This window comes from Esox lucius, chromosome 18 (genome assembly GCF_011004845.1).
Source record: "Esox lucius isolate fEsoLuc1 chromosome 18, fEsoLuc1.pri, whole genome shotgun sequence".
Classification (NCBI taxonomy): domain Eukaryota; kingdom Metazoa; phylum Chordata; class Actinopteri; order Esociformes; family Esocidae; genus Esox; species Esox lucius.
In genome coordinates, this window is record NC_047586.1 from 3,268,187 (window position 1) to 3,286,808 (window position 18,622).

General features: G+C 45.2%; 1 protein-coding gene across 10 annotated transcripts in view; it reads right to left on the bottom strand.

The window, feature by feature from the left end:
* Nucleotides 1-365: 365 nt before the first annotated feature.
* The window catches only part of nrcama (neuronal cell adhesion molecule a), a 63,104-nt gene continuing 44,847 nt past the window's right edge, over nucleotides 366-18,622 (bottom strand). For 2 of the 10 annotated variants that reach the window (XM_020056413.3, XM_010895128.5), the window contains 19 exons: nucleotides 18,389-18,555; nucleotides 18,131-18,278; nucleotides 17,796-17,920; nucleotides 17,333-17,362; nucleotides 15,713-15,814; nucleotides 14,903-15,100; nucleotides 14,450-14,520; nucleotides 13,934-14,159; nucleotides 13,230-13,345; nucleotides 12,797-13,010; nucleotides 12,567-12,689; nucleotides 12,117-12,293; nucleotides 11,483-11,518; nucleotides 10,785-10,850; nucleotides 10,394-10,519; nucleotides 9,894-10,058; nucleotides 8,164-8,295; nucleotides 7,874-7,952; nucleotides 366-4,046 (listed from right to left, as the gene is read on the bottom strand). In XM_020056413.3, the coding sequence (XP_019911972.3) occupies nucleotides 3,812-4,046; nucleotides 7,874-7,952; nucleotides 8,164-8,295; nucleotides 9,894-10,058; nucleotides 10,394-10,519; nucleotides 10,785-10,850; nucleotides 11,483-11,518; nucleotides 12,117-12,293; nucleotides 12,567-12,689; nucleotides 12,797-13,010; nucleotides 13,230-13,345; nucleotides 13,934-14,159; nucleotides 14,450-14,520; nucleotides 14,903-15,100; nucleotides 15,713-15,814; nucleotides 17,333-17,362; nucleotides 17,796-17,920; nucleotides 18,131-18,278; nucleotides 18,389-18,555 (2,536 nt within the window). In that variant the 3' untranslated portion in view covers nucleotides 366-3,811. The remainder of the gene's footprint in view (nucleotides 4,047-7,873; nucleotides 7,953-8,163; nucleotides 8,296-9,893; nucleotides 10,059-10,393; nucleotides 10,520-10,784; nucleotides 10,851-11,482; nucleotides 11,519-12,116; nucleotides 12,294-12,566; nucleotides 12,690-12,796; nucleotides 13,011-13,229; nucleotides 13,346-13,933; nucleotides 14,160-14,449; nucleotides 14,521-14,902; nucleotides 15,101-15,712; nucleotides 15,815-17,332; nucleotides 17,363-17,795; nucleotides 17,921-18,130; nucleotides 18,279-18,388; nucleotides 18,556-18,622) is intronic. The other 8 variants (XM_020056415.3, XM_020056414.3, XM_013138655.4 and 5 more) reach the window with 7 other exon arrangements.

Consider the following 18,622-nt stretch of genomic DNA (forward strand, 5'->3'; position numbering starts at 1 on the left):
GTTAATCCCCCCCAAATCCAGAGGCTGTAATCCCTATTCTGTAAAAAGGGGGAAGGGAAGACTAACACGAAATGTACAGGATTCTGGAAAAAAAGGGGCATCACATCAGGGAAACTAATCTACCCATATTTTAGCCACTGTAGAAGAATGTCAGACCGTGGATTATGGATTTACATTGGCATTTCAAATACATTATATTTAACGCAAATTATTTATATGTAACGCAAATGATTTACATATAACGCAAAGGATTTATGTATAACACAAATTATATATAACGCAAATGATTTCTATACAATGCAAAGGATTTATTTATTAGGCAAATGATTACATGTGCAACGCTAAATAAAAAAACAAGTCCAGGGAAATTCTGAAACCAACATTTATTTTTTTCCATTTTAAAATACAAAATATTTTCCAATATAATATTATAGAGTAAACAATTTGACAGCCTGTCATGCTTTTCATGAAGCTTCAACATTAACCAGAATGTCATCCTATATCATATAATATGTCCTATAGTCACCAGTCACTAAAACTTGTTTTCCAGGGTTTTCCCACTCTGTCATGCCAGTTGGTCTATCCGTGAGTCCCCGTTGATCAGCACGTCATTCACCTCATTTTTGTTTGTATGTTTTTTCTTGTCTAATGTTTTAGTACAGAAAAGTTGCATGGGCTGTTGGAGACAGACAGGCAGAAAGACTGATAGAGGATTTAGTAACATCTGATGCAATACGAGTCCTTAGTCTCCTCCCCTTACACACCCCTGAATGAACACTCGGGCAGGAAACACTAGTCACCTGACATATTTCAAAAAACAAAGTGTCACAGCAAATGAAAGATTGAAAACTGTAAAAGGCCTCCGCAGCTCCATCACACCACACACCGAGTTAGCCTCGTTTCAGATCCCCACGTAGCCACGCTGTTCACGCCAAGCTCTCGTCTTCACACCCCAGCTCAAGATCTATTTACATGTTACAACAAAATATCTACACACAGAAAGCAGACGCACAGTTGGAAACTAAAAACTTGATGCAAGTTATGGAAAACTAGACCATGGAAATCTGGAACTCTCTCTCTTCCAAACAACGAACCACCCCGGTGTTGGCAACTGCCAGGATGGGGGTAGACGGCACCCCACAACCCACTGTCAACACTTTAGAAGGAGCAATATAATACATCAGACACACACACAAACAACCCCACCATTCTTGTAGGCCTTTTAACCCAACTGAGTGCTGGGTGTAGGCTAAGCACTGAACAGCAAAACGTCTACATACACACATCTACACACGTCTAATTCCAAGAAACAATCGGCAGCAAATATTACTGTTTACCTTTTTATGAATAGGTAAAACTAGCTTCCATATTGGTTATGGTTTCAAGTGATAGCAATCAGCCCTCCGATCCTTAATGGCAGTTCACCACAGAGCACCCTATACCCAATTAAAGGCCCTACTTCTGACCACCCAATACCCAATTAAAGTCCCTACTTCTCACCACCCTATACCCAATTAAAGGCCTTACTTCTGACCACCCTATACCCAATTAAAGGCCCTACTTCTGACCACCCTATACCCAATTAAAGGCCCTACTTCTGACCACCCTATACCCAATTAAAGGCCCTACTTCTGACCACCCTATACCCAATTAAAGGCCCTACTTCTGACCACCCTATACCCAATTAAAGGCCCTACTTCTGACCACCCTATACCCAATTAAATGCCCTACTTCTGACCACCCTATACCCAATTAAAGGCCCTACTTCTGACCACCCTATACCCAATTAAAGGCCCTATTTCTGACCACACTAAACCCTATCAAGTATTTGAGCTGCTGGTCCAGAGCTCAGGTCCAGCTGAGTGAGTGCCACTGGGAGATGCTGAGGGGTTAGGACACGTAATCTCTGTAGTGATGGTTAGTGATTCATCTCTTTAGGTTAGGAAATAATCTCTCTATGTTAAAACCACACAGATAAACCGTACTGCAACCCAACCAGGGCGCAGCCATAGAAAGTGAACGCTGGGATTTCTACCAATGCTCTGCTATGTGAGTGAGGGGATGGGTGTGGCTACGGATCTAGAACCCACGCTGTTCTCTACAAAGGCACTGTTAACCGCGCTGATGGGTTCTCCGGCTCTGTACCGCCCGACACCTGGATCCGGATCCAGGCCAGGCTAACAACAGCTGGATTTCGTTGCTTCAGGGAGCACTTGACTTAGCTGGTCCAGCACCGGTCCGGCTCGCTACGGTGCAATCCAATTCACTCGACGCGCAAAGTGAACTTGCTCGAGTGTACTCCAGGAGCCAATCCGCTAGGTATCCTCTGGAAAACGCTTACAGGAATGCAGCGCCACCTGACTGCTCCGTCTCCCGTCTCCCCCCACTCTCTCTCTGGGTGGACACGTCCAGGACACAAGGCAACGGTGTGGAGACGTTGGGCGGTGGACGTCTGATGGAACAGGCCAACACGTTGTTCAACGTTTCCTCCATTGTCAGAGAGTTTAGGACCTATGACGTTTCAGAGGAGTGTGTGCGTGTGTGAATATGTGTGTCTGTGTATGTCTGTGTATGTTTGTGTGTGTGTGTCTAGGGTGTCGCTACGTACATGAGCCATGGGTCAATAACAATCTCTGCTCAATGATAAAGTAAAGTAAGTAAAACAATTAAAACACACTTGAAAATCAAATGGCAGACAATGTCTCGTCTGCGTGCGGGCATGGGATGGTTGGATAGAGGTTTCTGCATGGACTGTTTTCACTTCGGGACTAAATAGGACAAATGCAAGATTCTGACCATCCTGTCCATCTGTTTTTCCATCTGTTACAGTATGCACACTTACAAACCAGGTGGTTGGAACCCTGAATGCTGATTGGCTGAAAGCCGTGTATGACAAAAACATGTCTTGCAAAAGAGACATAATAATAGCGTTGTTTTTTTAGTTTTTCTTTTACAGTGAGTCACACGTTTCACAGCAATGTCCACAAAGACATTGACGATGCCATAGTTTGTTTTCTCCATATTATAATACCAATGTAACACTTTTGACGATAGAAAGGTTAAACAATAAAAGGCATATCCAGTAGTTTAAGACATGAATTTCCACTCTCGCGACAGACGCCAGTTTGACCCTGTGTGCGATGTTACAGAATGTGTGGTACAGAATATCACTAATTCCATGCAGTACATTAATTAGAAGCAGATGAATGTATAGGATGGCTGATTTCTTTTAAACGTTTTCCGTCGACGGGGGTCATGAAAATATATATTCCAAAGTATATCATTGTTTACAAAACGACAATGATGTGTACGGCATATTCATTCATTTCACTGTGTCGTCATATACGTTTGCAAAAGGTCAAATGGCACTAAGACATAACCTGTCCGGCTCTTTGAGAAACAGTCTGGGTGTGGAGGGTCATCCCAGTCCGGTCCGCTGATACATTCTTCCACGTCCTGCTTTCCATATTGCTTTCTCCTCCATCTGTTTCTGGGCGCCTACATCCCGTCTTCTTCTACTGTTTGAAATGATTACGAGGTTCTTCATTTTCCCAGGTCTCTTTTGTTGGTTTATTCGTTTGTTCGTCTGTCTGTCACATCATTTGTGGGCGGGGACACAGTGATATAGGGGCGGTCCCTGGCGGGCCATAGGGGCAAGAGGTGGAGATGAGGGTGGAGTGACAGAAGAAGCCGTGGTTGTTGCCGTGGGGACAGGTCTCCACGTTGACAGGTCGGATCACTATAGCGAGGGTCTCCTTGGCAGCCGGTCGCCGTGGCGTCGCCGTGGGCTCCCGGTGGTTATCCAACTAACCTACACAAAAGAGTTCATGGCGTTGACCGGCGAAGGGGCCTCGGAGCTTTCATTCCCCTCGTGCGTGTCCTTCTCCTTTTTGCCGCTGTACTGGCCGATGAAGGAGCCGTCCTCGTTGAATTGGCCGTCGCCCCCCTCCCCATAGTCCACCAGGCTGTCGTCACTGTCGTCCCTCTTCACCGTGCCGTTGGAGGGGGTCCGGCTGCCTTTCAGAGGTTTGTGGTCCTCCGTGTCACTATGGGGGGTTAGAGGAGGGACAGAGAGAAGCTTTACTTTAGGTCAGAGAACAGTGGTCATCTTTTGCCCTGGAGGGACACCGCAGGGTTTTGGTCCAGCCCGGCACTGATGCACCTAACTCACCTTATTAAGGTCTTATAACTGCAGGGTGCTGGGCTGGAGCAAAAGCCTGCCACACTCAGGGGCTCTCCAGCATACTTTACATGATCACAGTTCAGTTTAAATGGCGTGCTTCTCATCCCGCTGTGCAGACAGCAGACCGTCTACATGCACCAAAGACTGGGATTAGAAAAGGGATTGGTCCAAAATGCACAGGGGTCTTCAGGTTGAGTCAAACAAAAAGCATCATATTAAAATGATTAACTGAACTCATAATGATTTGTCCTGTTCTACACATGAAGTGGAATGCGTTTTTTGCCTAACCCTCAGAGTGCTGTTTCAGCAGGAGAACCAGACGCACAGGTGGCACTCCCACATCAGTTAGGATTAATTGTTCTGCTTAAGGACAGTAGGAGAGATTTAACTTACCAGCTCTGGGATTCGATCTAGCAACCTTCCAGAGGCTGTAACCCCGAGGCAACTGGGTGCCTCATATAGATACATATACACATACACTGTCTATATATATATATATAGGCCAGCTGACAGTCTTGCCTGGGCCCGGAACGAGATAATCTTAGATTACGGAGCTACCAAACTCAACTGTTTCTGTCAAAGGTAACGTGTTGAGTCAGGCTTTTATACAAGCTAATGGATGTTAACATTAGAGCTGGCCTGTGAGGTTACGTTACAAGGCTGGTAAACGTTGGCTGTGCTGTTTCTTACCTAGCTCTACATTGACTTTACTGGTTCCGGCTTCACCGTCACCGCCATTTTTTTTTATATTGGCCTCTATTTTCTTCTTCTCTGATTTTCTTTCCTTTTCTGAGCACCGGACTTGTGCTGAGTGGACATTTTGAGCGTCCTGAAGTTCAAATCAAATGACAACATCACATTTTGATCAGTGGCCAAACCATTTTTGTGTTGGGGGTGGGGGGGTTCTTGACCACTATTTCAAAAGACAATTAGGAAGAAAACAAATAAAAATATTTTATGTAACTCAAATATTACATATTCTTTCCACAAATAGGCCTATTAAAAAAAATATATACACTCACCTAAAGGATTATTAGGAACACCATACTAATACTGTGTTTGACCCCCTTTCGCCTTCAGAACTGCCTTAGTTCTACGTGGCATTGATTCAACAAGGTGCTGAAAGCATTCTTTAGAAATGCTGGCCCATATTGATAGGATAGCATCTTGCAGTTGATGGAGATTTGTGGGATGCACATCCAGGGCACCAAGCTCCCGTTCCACCACATCCCAAAGATGCTCTATTGGGTTGAGATATGATGACTGTGGGGGCCATTTCAGTACAGTGAACTCATTGTCATGTTCAAGAAACCAATTTGAAATTATTCGAGCTTTGTGACATGGTGCATTATCCTGCTGGAAGTAGCCATCAGAGGATGGGTACATGGTGGTCATAAAGGGATGGACATGGTCAGAAACAATGCTCAGGTAGGCCGTGGCATTTAAACGATGCCCAATTGGCACTAAGGGGCCTAAAGTGTGCCAAGAAAAAATTCCCCACACCATTACACCACCACCAGCCTGCACAGTGGTAACAAGGCATGATGAATCCATGTTCTCATTCTGTTTACGCCAAATTCTGACTCTACCATCTGACTGTCTCAACAGAAATCAAGACTTATCAGACCAGGCTACCTTCTTCCAGTCTTCAACTGTCCAATTTTGGTGAGCTCGTGCAAATTGTAGCCTCTTTTTCCTATTTGTAGTGGAGATGAGTGGTACCCGGTGGGTTCTTCTGCTGTTGTAGCCCATCCGCCTCAAGGTTGTGCGTGTTGTGGCTTCACAAATGCTTTGCTGCATACCTCGGTTGTAACGAGTGGTTATTTCAGTCAAAAGTTGCTCTTTTATCACCTTGAATCAGTCGGCCCATTCTCCTCTGACCTCTAGCATCAACAAGGCATTTTCGCCCACAGGACTGCCGCATACTGGATGTTTTTCCCTTTTCACACCATTCTTTGTAAACCCTAGAAATGTCTGTGTGAAAATCCCAGTAACTGAGCAGATTGTGAAATACTCAAAATTGCTTAAATCACCTTTCTTTACCATTCTGACATTCATTTTGGAGTTCAGGAGATTGTCTTGACCAGGACCACACCCCTAAATGCATTGAAGCAACTGCCATGTGATTGGTTGATTAGATAATTGCATTAATGAGAAATTGAACAGGTGTTCCTAATAATCCTTTAGGTGAGTGTATATATATATTTGACTTAGTAGAGGTTGTTCATAAGAAATAAAATAAGGTTGTTCATTAGAAATAAAATAAGGTTCCACAAGGTTTCTTTAGCTTTAACCTGTGGGTTAAGTTTTTTTGTTTTTCACCGGGGAACAGTTTTTGGTTCCAGGTTAAACTCTTTTGGATTTAATATTGAACACATTCTACTTGGAACACAAACGTTTGCCACATTAACAAAAAACGGGTCTGGAACCAAAACAAGGATCTCACACGGGGAAAAGAACCTTATGGAACCCTAGATATGTTTTTGTGTAGTGTAGAACCATTCTCATTCTATCCCTACTGTAAAATCCCAGAAAAAAACATACTGAGAACTGCTAACAACGTTAATATAATGCAACCAAATTGAATCGATGGAGTAGAGCTTGCTACCAAAAACCCAACATAGAAAGCAACTGATAAAGAAGCCAAACAGGAAATGCAGAGTATAGCTGCTAATTTGAGTGACAGTCATGTGGTATGAATGGATTTAGACCAGGCGTTGACCAACAAACGTGTGAGTAGAAACTGTCGTCGTATTTTCTGTGCTCATTTGACAAGGCTTATCGCTCCTCTTTAGTAGCAGTTCAGACACACACACGCACACACGCACGTATCAGAGGTGGTGTATCACATGCCAGGCTTGCAGAATGCTAACAGCATAATGCTAACCATCTTACCTTTCTAGGGACCTAAACCCCAAAACGACAGAGAGCAATGGAGGAAGACATGAGGGGTGACTGATTCACATTGCTGCAGGGCTGAATTAACCACAGGAGCCTGCTGCTAAACAAACGATCAACGCCCGTTCGACACACCGCCTTAATTAATGAACTGAAAACAGGCATCAAGCCGCAAAACCACAAACAAAAATTACAGTACAAGGGTGATACACAGGAAGATGTGTGCAGGACCAAGTCAGTTTAGTAAAGCTGGATAGTGTCTCCATAGTGACGAGCACGACGGCTAGTTTCAGTGGTATTTTAGAATTCGTACAGCATGTTTAATGCACACACACACGACGTTGCACAATGTCGGCCGAATTGATTCATACATCATATGGTTAAGTAGGCGTTTTAGAGCGTTAGACACTGAGAGAGGGATGAAGGTTTGGTCTTGCCTCCGCGGTGCCAGAAAGAGGCAGTTGTCTTGCTCCTCTGTAAATTGTTCTACACACCCAAACATGTGAATCAGAAGACATGGAACAAGAACAGCGTAAACTGTATGCGGTGTTTTCATTTTTACATAAACGTGTGTTACAGATGCAGTATCTGAATTTCGGCCATTTTATTACAGCAGTCAAAGAATCCAGAATTTGTGTAGATTCTAGTTAATAGAATGTTTCATAGAGGTTGATACGTTTTTTTATATAAGGGAAAACAAAGTTGTTTTTTTCACAGGAAAGTGTGTCACAGGAAAGTTCTCCTCCAACAGGGGTGATCAAATTAAGATCCCGTAGGCGGAGTCTCTCTCACCTGTACTCTCCAAATGTCCCATCGTCCTCCTTCATTGGCTGGATCTCTGGGTCTTGGTGGGCATCCTCTTTCTCTTTCACTGTGAATAGAGGACATGTCACAGTCGGGGTCTGTCTAGGGGTGTGTGTGAGCGTGTGTGTGCATAAGCTAAGTTGACTGAACACACATGATCATCTACAGCAATGGCCTTGGATCAGTCAGGGTTCACTGGCTTCCTCAGGGACACAATGATAGATCTAGCAACATTTTAGCTGCTGGTCAGATGCTGTTAACTGTGTGTGTGTGTGTACCTGGGTATTTGCCTCCCTTGTTTCTCTTGATGAAGCAGACGATAAGGAGGACGAGGATGAGAAGAGCGATGGCACACATCAGACCAATGAACCAGCCCTGAGTGGCTAAGTCAACCTGCTTGTTCGGCATCGCTGCTCACATGTACACACATTCACACACACACAAACCCACATTCACAGATGCACACATTCACACAAACACACAACACACATTCCCACACACACACAAAGGGAAAAGGCTGTCAGAGTCCTTCCAATAATTGAGGGGTTGGGGAGGAGCTTGTCAACTGTACATCAAAGAGCTCCTGGCTAACCAACTACAACAGTCTATAGTCTGTAGTCTGTCTGTACTCTCTCTATAGTCTGTCTGTAATCTGTCTGTACTCTCTCTATAGTCTGTCTGTAATCTGTCTGTACTCTCTCTATAGTCTGACTGTAGTCTGTCCATATTCCACCTGTGGTTTGTCTTCAGTCCATCTCTAGACCATCTCTAGTCTGTCTGTAGTCGGTCTGTGGTCTGGCTCTATAGTCCATCTCTAGACCATCTCCTGTCTGTCTGTAGTCGGTCTGTGGTCGGTCTTTAGTCAGTCTGTAGTATGTCAAACCAAAGATCCGGGGCGTCTGGCAGACTGAAGATACAGAGAAGTTCAGCAGAGGGAATTTTCAACAAAACCAAAAAAACTTCACTTTCCAAAACATTTATGTGGCATGCAATGACAGTAAAATACACTGTAAAACTTTTAATGAAACCAACCAAGAAAAGTCTGGGGGACTTAAAAGCACAATGAGTTCCCTAACAATGGGTTTAACAGAACATGCTCGAAACATTGCTTTAACTCAGGGGTTCTCAATCCTGGTCCTGTGGAACCAAAGGGCACACATCACCTCAGGACAGCATACAAGGGTCAAGTTACCGCCGCTAATTGATCGATTGATTGGTTGCCTCAAGGGTGAATTGCAGCGGGATAAAATCTACGGCAATTTGTGTCCCGAGGACAAGTATTGAGAACTAGTGGTCCAACAAACCACGGTTCATCATCCGGCAACATTACAGATACATGACTGGTTATTACACCGACGATAACAGGTCAAACTGATGGAATTCTAAGAATGGCAGAGGACAATTCAGATGGATGAGGCAGGTGACTACAAGAATCATCCGTCTACCGTACACCAGGGTTTGACCTCCGTTCCGATTCAATTCAGTCAGCCATCGTCAGCTTCCTAAACCGATAAACATTGAACCGGAACCGGCGCCGACCCAGCTGTAGTTAACAGTAGTTGTTTTCTACCCCAATCCCATGGGACTGAGCACGGCCAGCTTTATAATTCCACCTGGTAGTTAATTTCATTCACCTGGTGTCCCAGGTCTAAATCAGTTCCTGGTCACAAGACGAGGTATCACTTCATTTTGAGAGTCCCAAATGTGTTTCTGTAGTTGTTGTACAGTTTACCCACAGACTACCAGTAACATTCTAACAATCTACTAACCCTTACCCCCTAAATGTAACCTAAACCTTAATCTAAACCTAACCCTAACCTTAGCAAACAGTTCTTATGAACAGGTAGTAATATTATCAACAGACACCTCTAGAACATCTACAGATGGAAACTGGCACTCTCAAAATGTAACCCAGGGCCAGAATGAAAACCATTAGTGCTTCAGGTCCCGACCCCTGGGGTGGAGAACCACTACGGGGAGGCGTGGCGCCCTGGACATGCTGCCTCACCTGGCAATGTTATCAACAGCTCCTCTGTACTGTGAATGGTCATCTCAGAGTGGTCTTTCGCTACCACGCGAACTCTATAGGACGTTCCTGGCTTTAAACCCTTTATTAGATAGGTTTGTGACCCATTGCTGCCATTTACAAACTCTTTTTTCCACTCTTCTTTACCTGGAACGGAAGGGTTGTGAAGACGGTCAAAATCGAGGAAAGGAATACGGGCGTATTGGGATAAAACTTTTTTGGGGTGGAGATATGAAGCCCACCATGTACTGAGATTGTTTTTTTCAGGAAGACATTTCAGTTTAGCATGCCAATTATTAATTCTGTGATTAAACATTCATTTTGCATGATTATTTTAATGATAGGCACGTGTTAAAATAGATTATTACCATGACATTGCCCTTCTGAAGTTTATACATCCTCAATATGCTTTAGAATATGTTGGCAAGCATGCAATTTTCTTTGTTTTATGAAACTATATTGTATAAATTGGAAGGGCTTACTGTTTTCTACAATATACTCCACATAAACATTCTTATCTGGTCCAGAGTATTCCCAACTTATCACGGCACCCTCTTCGCCCACCACAGAGGAGTTCACATTGGTGAACACTGGACCAATCGGACGAACTGAACACACAGACAACAAAGCGAACACAGTTAATACCACAGCCCAGTGACCAATGGTCACAAACCCAAATCCAAATTCAAGGACACAGTAACCTGATAAGGTTTTGTTCATAGGGGTTCCATTATTTCCCTGAGGGCTAATAATTTCACATTAATAGAAAGACAGAGATGAACTGCCCTCAGTGGTAAGTTACATGTTTCCCTGTTTTGATCGGAGAGCCGATGGAGAGAGAGAGAGAAGCGACACAGGAAATGGCTTTAATACCCTTGTGAAACAGGGGGCGCAGAGACTGAGTGATGGGAGAGACTGGATGAGGGGATTCTGTGTCGCCTGGAAGAACAACACCACATAGAGAAGGAAAACACCACATAGAGAAGGAAAACACCACAGACCATCACGAACACCACCACATTGACAAGAACAAGGACAAACCAGCATTTAAGAGAGTAAATATTGTCAGCATGCAGACTTTCTGATTGGACAGATTCGTGCAGGACAGGACTGAGTTGTGAAATAAGTGCACAAGGGGGGGGGGGGGGGCAAGTTAAGATGGGGGAAGACAGAGCGAAGGACTGAGATGATTACAGTTTGAGGTGGAAGTCATCTGTTGCTTCACACACGAAACGGCAATAACATGATCGTTCCGTGTTCCCTTGTTTCAGTTTCCATAACACTTAGAACACAAGTTAAATATCGGCGCATGCATTCTAATAGAGTGCTCTAGAATGGGTCCTTAATGAAAGCCTTTAGGCACACATCTACTGCCCCTGCTCTAGGCCAGCGCAGTGCATTATTGGTATTGTAGTAGGTCATGTTACAGCCAGCTGATGGGCAATGGAAAGACAGAGCATGCATATAGGACTACATTATCTATCTTCCAGGGATTGGTTTCTCTGGCCAATGTCTGGTTATGGCATCTGGTTCAACATGCAAGTGCTCAAGCCAAGACACATTCATTTTACCTTTGCCCACATCTACTGCAGGTTGCTGAATTAAGACTTCAGAGAGAAATAAGAAGATGGAGAGAAAGCAAGGATGAAGAAAAAAATAACAGACTCAGGTGTAGAACATCATCATGATGTCACATTAGAAGGCTCACTTGTTAACATTCTGGTTTGTCCTGGAGGCTATATTGGCCGAGCAAGGAATGAAGAATTCTCAAGGCAACACCTTATTTCATAAAGTTTTAACTAAACAGAACACAGGCAAAAGTTTAAACACAATTGAAAAACAAAGTTCGCGCAAGAAACAAAATGTACGGCATATGCTGTGAAAACCATGAAACCATACCGAATGCTGTATGAAAGTCAAATGCTACACGGTAGGAAGATCTGTGATCCATAAACCCCTGCAAACAGCCCTCCATGAACATTCAGTCAAAACCCTCGTTTGCATTAAACCCCAGTGGGAGGATTCCAGGAATCGTTGTTAAATCGTTCCGGCATCTTCCAACCAGGCCATCTAAGTGAAAACCATGGAATCCACAGTTTTCTTTCGAGGTATCTAAACCCCATCGGGAGTAGCGACCAAGACGGCTGACCTGCAGTAACCCCGTCAGGTCGCCAGCAGCCATTCTGGTGTCGACGTAGAGCTCACCTTCATCCATGACGGTGACGGCCTCCTGGGTGATGGCTGGGCCGGGGCCCTTGATGGTGTTGGCGTTGAAGTAGAATTTGTAGCGCGTGCTGTACTTGAGGTTGCCCAGGGTTACGGTCGTCTCATTGGCCGGAAGAGTCATCTCCTCCACAGGCCCGAGATCATTTGAATTGTTGACTGGGGGGAAGAATGGAGGGGGGGCGGGTATTATACAGATTTAGGATCCACATTTGATCGGCCGGTTTTAAAAACGAAATCTTAAACGTGTTTGAGGTTTGAAAAAGATTCAGATATACAAATTTAAAGAATTGTTTTCCCTGATGAAAGAATGTATCAACTCCAGCAAAAAACTTCCTGTTGCCGCAGGATAAGTTGTTCTGCTGTAGGAAACATTAGAGCCTACTGTGAATCATACACAGTTCCACCTGTTATCACGGTACGCAGTCCTACCTAGCTGGTATCTGAGTGTGTACCCAGTGAGACGGCCATTATTCTCCTGTGGAGGTCCCCACTCCAGGGTCAGAGAGTCGATGTTGGGGTCTTTAACACGCAGGAAAGAAGGGGGCCCAGGAACTAGACACACACACAGACAGACAGACAGACAGGGACACATTTACATTTAATTGTCCATCAGCAGATTCTCTTGTCCATACTGACACACAGACAAAAACTCAACTCACCTCCCTCAGGGGTCTCAAAGTTGTGGTTGGCGCTGGGGGGCCCCTCACCCTTGCCATTGACCACCCTGATGTTCAGCGTGTACAGGCTGTAGGGCTGGAGGCCCGGGAGCCTGCCCTGGGTCCGGTTCCCACTGAAGGACAGCGCCTGCGCCTCCTCCTGCCGGCCCTCAGCTCCAGCTCCCTGGTGGAGGCCACGCTCACGCCAGTAACGGACCTGCGGGTGAGACACAACCAATACCATCCGTGTTCTCCGGGGGAAGACTCGCCCCACACTGAGGCCACGAGGTTGGGACCCGACGCCAAGTCATAAGGACTGGTCACCGTGAATCTCCGTACAAGTCGTGCTACGACATTGCTTTCTGCTTCCTGAATGGTTGTGAGGATTGCTTTGCGGAAGCAAAATTCCTCACTGGACGGGTGCCGGCTGCAGTACCTTGTAGCCTTGGAGACGTCCTCGGACTGTAGAGGACGGGACGGGTTCCCAGTGCACCTCGGCCAGGGTGACGTTCTGGACCAGCACCTGGATGCTCTCCGGTGCCGACATGGGTACTGACACACAAAGAGAAAGAGTCTGAGCTTAACATCTTCCATCCTAATATCTGATAATGTAGTTGACAGAGTTAAACATCTTCCATCCTAATGTCTGATAATGTAGTTGACAGAGTTAAACATCTTCCATCCTAATGTCTGATAATGTAGTTGAAAGAGCTTAACATCTTCCATCCTAATGTCTGATAATGTAGTTGACAGAGCTTAACATCTTCCATCCTAATGTCTGATAATGTAGTTGACAGAGCCTAACATCTTCCATCCTAATGTCTGATAATGTAGTTGACAGAGCTTAACATCTTCCATCCTAATGTCTGATAATGTAGTTGAAAGAGCTTAACATCTTCCATCCTAATGTCTGATAATGTAGTTGACAGAGCTTAACATCTTCCATCCTAATGTCTGGTCACACAATCCTCCCTTAACTCACTTACCAATATTTTCTCCAATCACCTTCGAACCACAATGAGAATTTATTCTTGAGTGAGGATTGTGTGAATTTATTCTTGAAACTAAAAACACAGTTCAACCGAGTAGATCTACAGAAGATCAGAATGGTGCTGCCTGTCTGAACGGGCCACAACTCACGGTCCTCTCCGGAGAACCCCTCCACTGGCACCGGCTCGGGTCCACTGCCATAGTCGTTCACCGCCTGAACTTTGATCTCGTAGGGCACAAAGGTGGGGGTGCCTGACAACACATACTTGGAGGTGTTAGCCACGGTCTCCGAGGACCACTCCTCCTCCACCCCCTTCTGTCTCCAGTTGACCCGGTACTGCAGACCGGGTCCATTGGACTGCAGACCTGTCAGCTCCTGTAAGGGAGATGAATCACAAAAACTCACACTTCCTGGTGAAGGATGTTTATTTGTTAACTATTTGGTTCAAAGTAACTAAATTGTTGTTTTCATGGATTAAAAAGGATGAAAAGTTTATAATTTTGTCATCGCCCTAACAAAAACAGGAAACCCCAATAAATTACACTTAGCATAAAATAGAATTGGTATCAGCTCCTGTGGGAGAGCAGTTAGATGAGCCCTCCAGACTACTGGGTTAAAACCACAGACAGATGTAAGCCCTAAGGTCAGGACGTTTAATGCGTTACCTTCCAGGATATTATTAAGTTATCATGCTCTGTTCCAACTCCTTGGACATCTGTTGGATTCTCATCCGGAGCTGCAGATCAAATTCAGAGATTTAGAAGGGAGACCAAGCCATGACAGCAATGCTCTTTGACAAGACACAGCATGACATGCAGCGGGAGCTTTCACAATCCCAGAATGCAACACTAACTGTCTCTAACAGGTATGGCTACTACTTCACATAAAGTTCGGTCACATGTCCAAATGCTGAATAAACTGTCTCTAGGCTTCAAAACCAGGTCACACACAGACACAGGAGTCCGCTAACGTCTTTCTGACCAAACGTCTGAGGGAGTGCGAGACATGGACAATATACCGCAGTTAAGGGCGGTTTCTTATGGTCCGGATGATTAGCGTCAGATTTTGCGCCACCCGGTTCAGAATTCAGCACAGAGGTAGGGGTACGGCAGCTTCACCTGCAGGGTTGGTCCGGTACTGTCTGGAGGCCTTGCTGGGTTGGCTGTAGCCCACACGGTTCAGGGCCAGCACCCTGAAGGAGTAGTAGACATATGGGGAGAGGTCCAAATGGGCCGTGGTCTTGGTGCCGTCCACCTTGGTTAGGTTGTGCCACACGCCAGGCTGGTGGAGCAGGTCCTCATACTGAATCAGAAACTCTGGCAGGGAGAGAGATGACAGGACAGGAAGGGTAAAGATCATGCCAGGAAGGGGAGGGCAAACATCAGGAAGGGGAGGAGAGATAACAGCAAGGAAAGAAGCGATAAACAGGAAGGGGAGAGGAAGAAGGAAAGGAGAGTTAAAAGGTCAAATGGAATAGATCCTAGGTTTCTAGAATCTGCTGGGTTCTAAGAGAACATGTGTTCTTCATTGAGTGTGCTAGGAACTCTAGAATATATTTAGAACTCTCACTGACCCAGCATTTGTGGTTGGTGTATCCCTGTCTATCTTTAACTTAAAAAACAGCAGCAGCCCCACACAACACAAGAGTCACAGGAAATTAGATACCAACCGTGGCACCTTTCTCCCTGTCATGTATATACCTCCTCTGGGAGGTCAGTTCAAATTGAACCATGAAGCCCTCTGGGCTATATATGTTGGCTCATTTACTTTACCATCTGTCCATGTTCATTTGTTTATGTTTAGTTGACCCCCAACCGTTCACACAATTTTGGCTGATACCAGCTCTCCTGTAGCCACGAGTCCTGTAGTCACATTAGTGTTGTCAGCCTGGCTGCAATTTGAAAGCGTTAGATCAGGACAGGACTTACTTTCTGTGGGGCTGTTGTTTTCGTCCCCAGGGGTCCACGTCAGCTGGACACTCCTCTCTCTCTGGTCAGTTAGCTCCAGATCTGTAGGAGGGTCTGGTTGCTCTGGAGAGCATCAACAGCATCACTCAGATAATGGCAAATACATTTGGTAATGTAGCACACTTAACACAATCAAATACTCTCTAGAACAGTATAACATATATATATATATATATATATATATATATATATATATATACACTGATGGGCCAAAACACTATGACCACCTGCCTAATCTGCGTTTGGTCCTGTGTGCCGTCAAAACAGCACAGACCCACCGAGGCATGGACTCTAGAAGACCCCTGAAGGTGTCCTGCGGTATCTGGCACCAAGATCCTTCAAGATCCTTCAAGAATCATTCAGATGCTTCAAGTCCTGTAAGTTGCGAGGTGGAGCTGTCGTGGATCGGACTTTTTGGCCCAGCACATCCCACAAATGCTTAGTCTGTTTGAGATCTGGGGAATTTGGCAGCCAGGGCAACATCTTGAGCACTTATCATGTTCCTCAAACCATTGACAAACAATGCGTGCAATCTGGCAGGGCACATTATCAAACTGAAGGGGTGTACCTGGTCTGCAACGATGTTTAGGTATGAATGCCTGGACCCAGGGTTTCCCAGCAGAACATTGCCCAGAGTATCACACTTCCTCCATACAAGGCCTTCCATGTGATGTCAAACTATTTCCACTGCTCCAAGGCCCAGTTCCGAACTGTCTGTAGGTACTCACCACTGCTAACCGGGAGCACCCCACATGCCTTGTAATTTCAGAGATGCTCTGACCCAGTCTTCTGGCCCAAACCATTTGGCCTTTGTCAAAGTCACTCAGGTCTTACTGCCCATTTCACCTGCATTCAACACGTTGGAGAACTGATTGCTTGCTTACCATCTAATCTACCCAGACCTTGTTAGAAGATGATCAGTATTATACACTTCAGCTGTGCATGGTCATAACATTTTGGCTCATCAGTGCATATTCAGTGCAAGTCAAAGGTCTGGACACACTTATCCACTCACTTGAATGAATTAATGTACATGATGGGAATTATAAAAAACAACACTAACACAGTGACAACAAAACATGACCAAAAAATTTACGGGGACTTCAATGTCAAAACAGCACCTCAATGGTATCATGACAAGTTGTGCAGTAGCTGAATGAAACAAATGACTTGCTGAACAACACCCAAAAATGGACTAGTCTTGGTCTCAGTCCCACTTGGTCAATGTGCTCCTGCAGAAGAGGTAGCTACCTTGCAAAGGCTAAATGCATTTGGTCAAAAGGAAAGTTGAATCTGTTGTAGTGACATACAGAGGTTTATGATCTGAATAATGTGTTTTAGTATCCTGACACAAGAACAAGCTTGTGTATCAGGATATATAACAACATTGCGGACAGAAAAAAAAGCTTTAAGTCAGATTTTGCAGTTCAATTGTTCATATAGTTTCTCATCTTCGCCTGTGTCCCATGCTAACAGAATAAACCAGCAAATTAGATTAAAGGAGTCTTCAAAGGGCTGAGAGGAAAGGATATGGGTTGATGGTGCGGTGCTAATATGGCTAATCAGGCTAGCATTGTTTACCGTAGACAATAGCTGGAGTTGGAGTGGCCTCTGAGAAGCAAGGGGAGGAAAAAGAGTAAGGAGTAAGGAAGTTAGAGGCGATGATTAGTGACACAGGAGTCAGAGTAAGGAAGGGAAAAGGCACAGTCTAGTGGCACAACGTGTGTCTTCAAAAGAGAAAGCATCGGCCTTCACAGCTTACAGAAATGTTATGAACTAATAACATGTCTCTTGTCAGTTATTAGTATCAGAACACAGTGTGTGTTTGGCCCCAGGTTAAAAAAGTATTGCAGTTCACATGCTAGCAGACTACCGAGACATTAAAGGTGGCAGCAACAGTTACTAAGGGAGAGGTTGTGGGGATACCATAAGCATAGCAACAAAATGGTCGTGGTGTATTGGCCGTATACTGCACCCCCCTGAGAAGACAAGAATAGACATGGAAATGTGTTTTATTGGACAGAGTGATGTAATGTATCCCCACCAACGACCGTGAGCATGGCGCTGGCTGAGTCCTGGTCCAAGGTGGTGTTCATGACGCAGGTGTAGGTACCCTCGTCTTCTTCTGTCACATCTCTGATGGTCAGACTGTCGGTCTCCACAACGAACCTGACAACACAGCTCCAGAAATTCAGTCCCTCTCCTGACTGCACACCTCCACACAGTCAAATTATCAACAGTCAAGGTCCTGAGGGGGCAAGGTGATTGGTGAGCTGGATTAGGTCTTCTGGTAGAGGGTTCTACTGACCGATGTGCTGGGAACACAACTACTACTACAACCACATTAACGTGGAGGCTGGTTCTCCCCGCCCGTGGTACCTCTCGTCATCGGGCAGTTCACCGCTGTCTTTGAGCCAGGTCATGATGGGGATGAGGGTGGGGTCGTGCTTCACTTTACACTCAAACACCGCATTCCTGTTCCTCTGCACCACCTTGTACTCTGGCTGGGCCAGGATACGGGTCGGCTCTGGGGGACGTCAGAAACACATGGCAACGCTTCTCGTGAACACCCTCCTGATAACACGCAACATCCACCATGCACACATCATCGGCATGCACATCCAAGCCCTGTCTGACCTTTGACCTCCAGGTAGACATGGTTCTCCTTGGTTCCCAGGTTGTTTGAGGCTATGCACGTGTACTTGCCGCTGTTCAGAAGCTGGGCAACGTGGATCTCTAAGGTACCGTTGCCATGTATAACATACGGGTCTCCACTGAGAATACTGGTCTGGCTGTCCTTGAACCTGCAGAAGGAAAAACATCAGTGGAACAATCCCCTGGCTTGATATCCACCAATAAATCAAAGGCAAC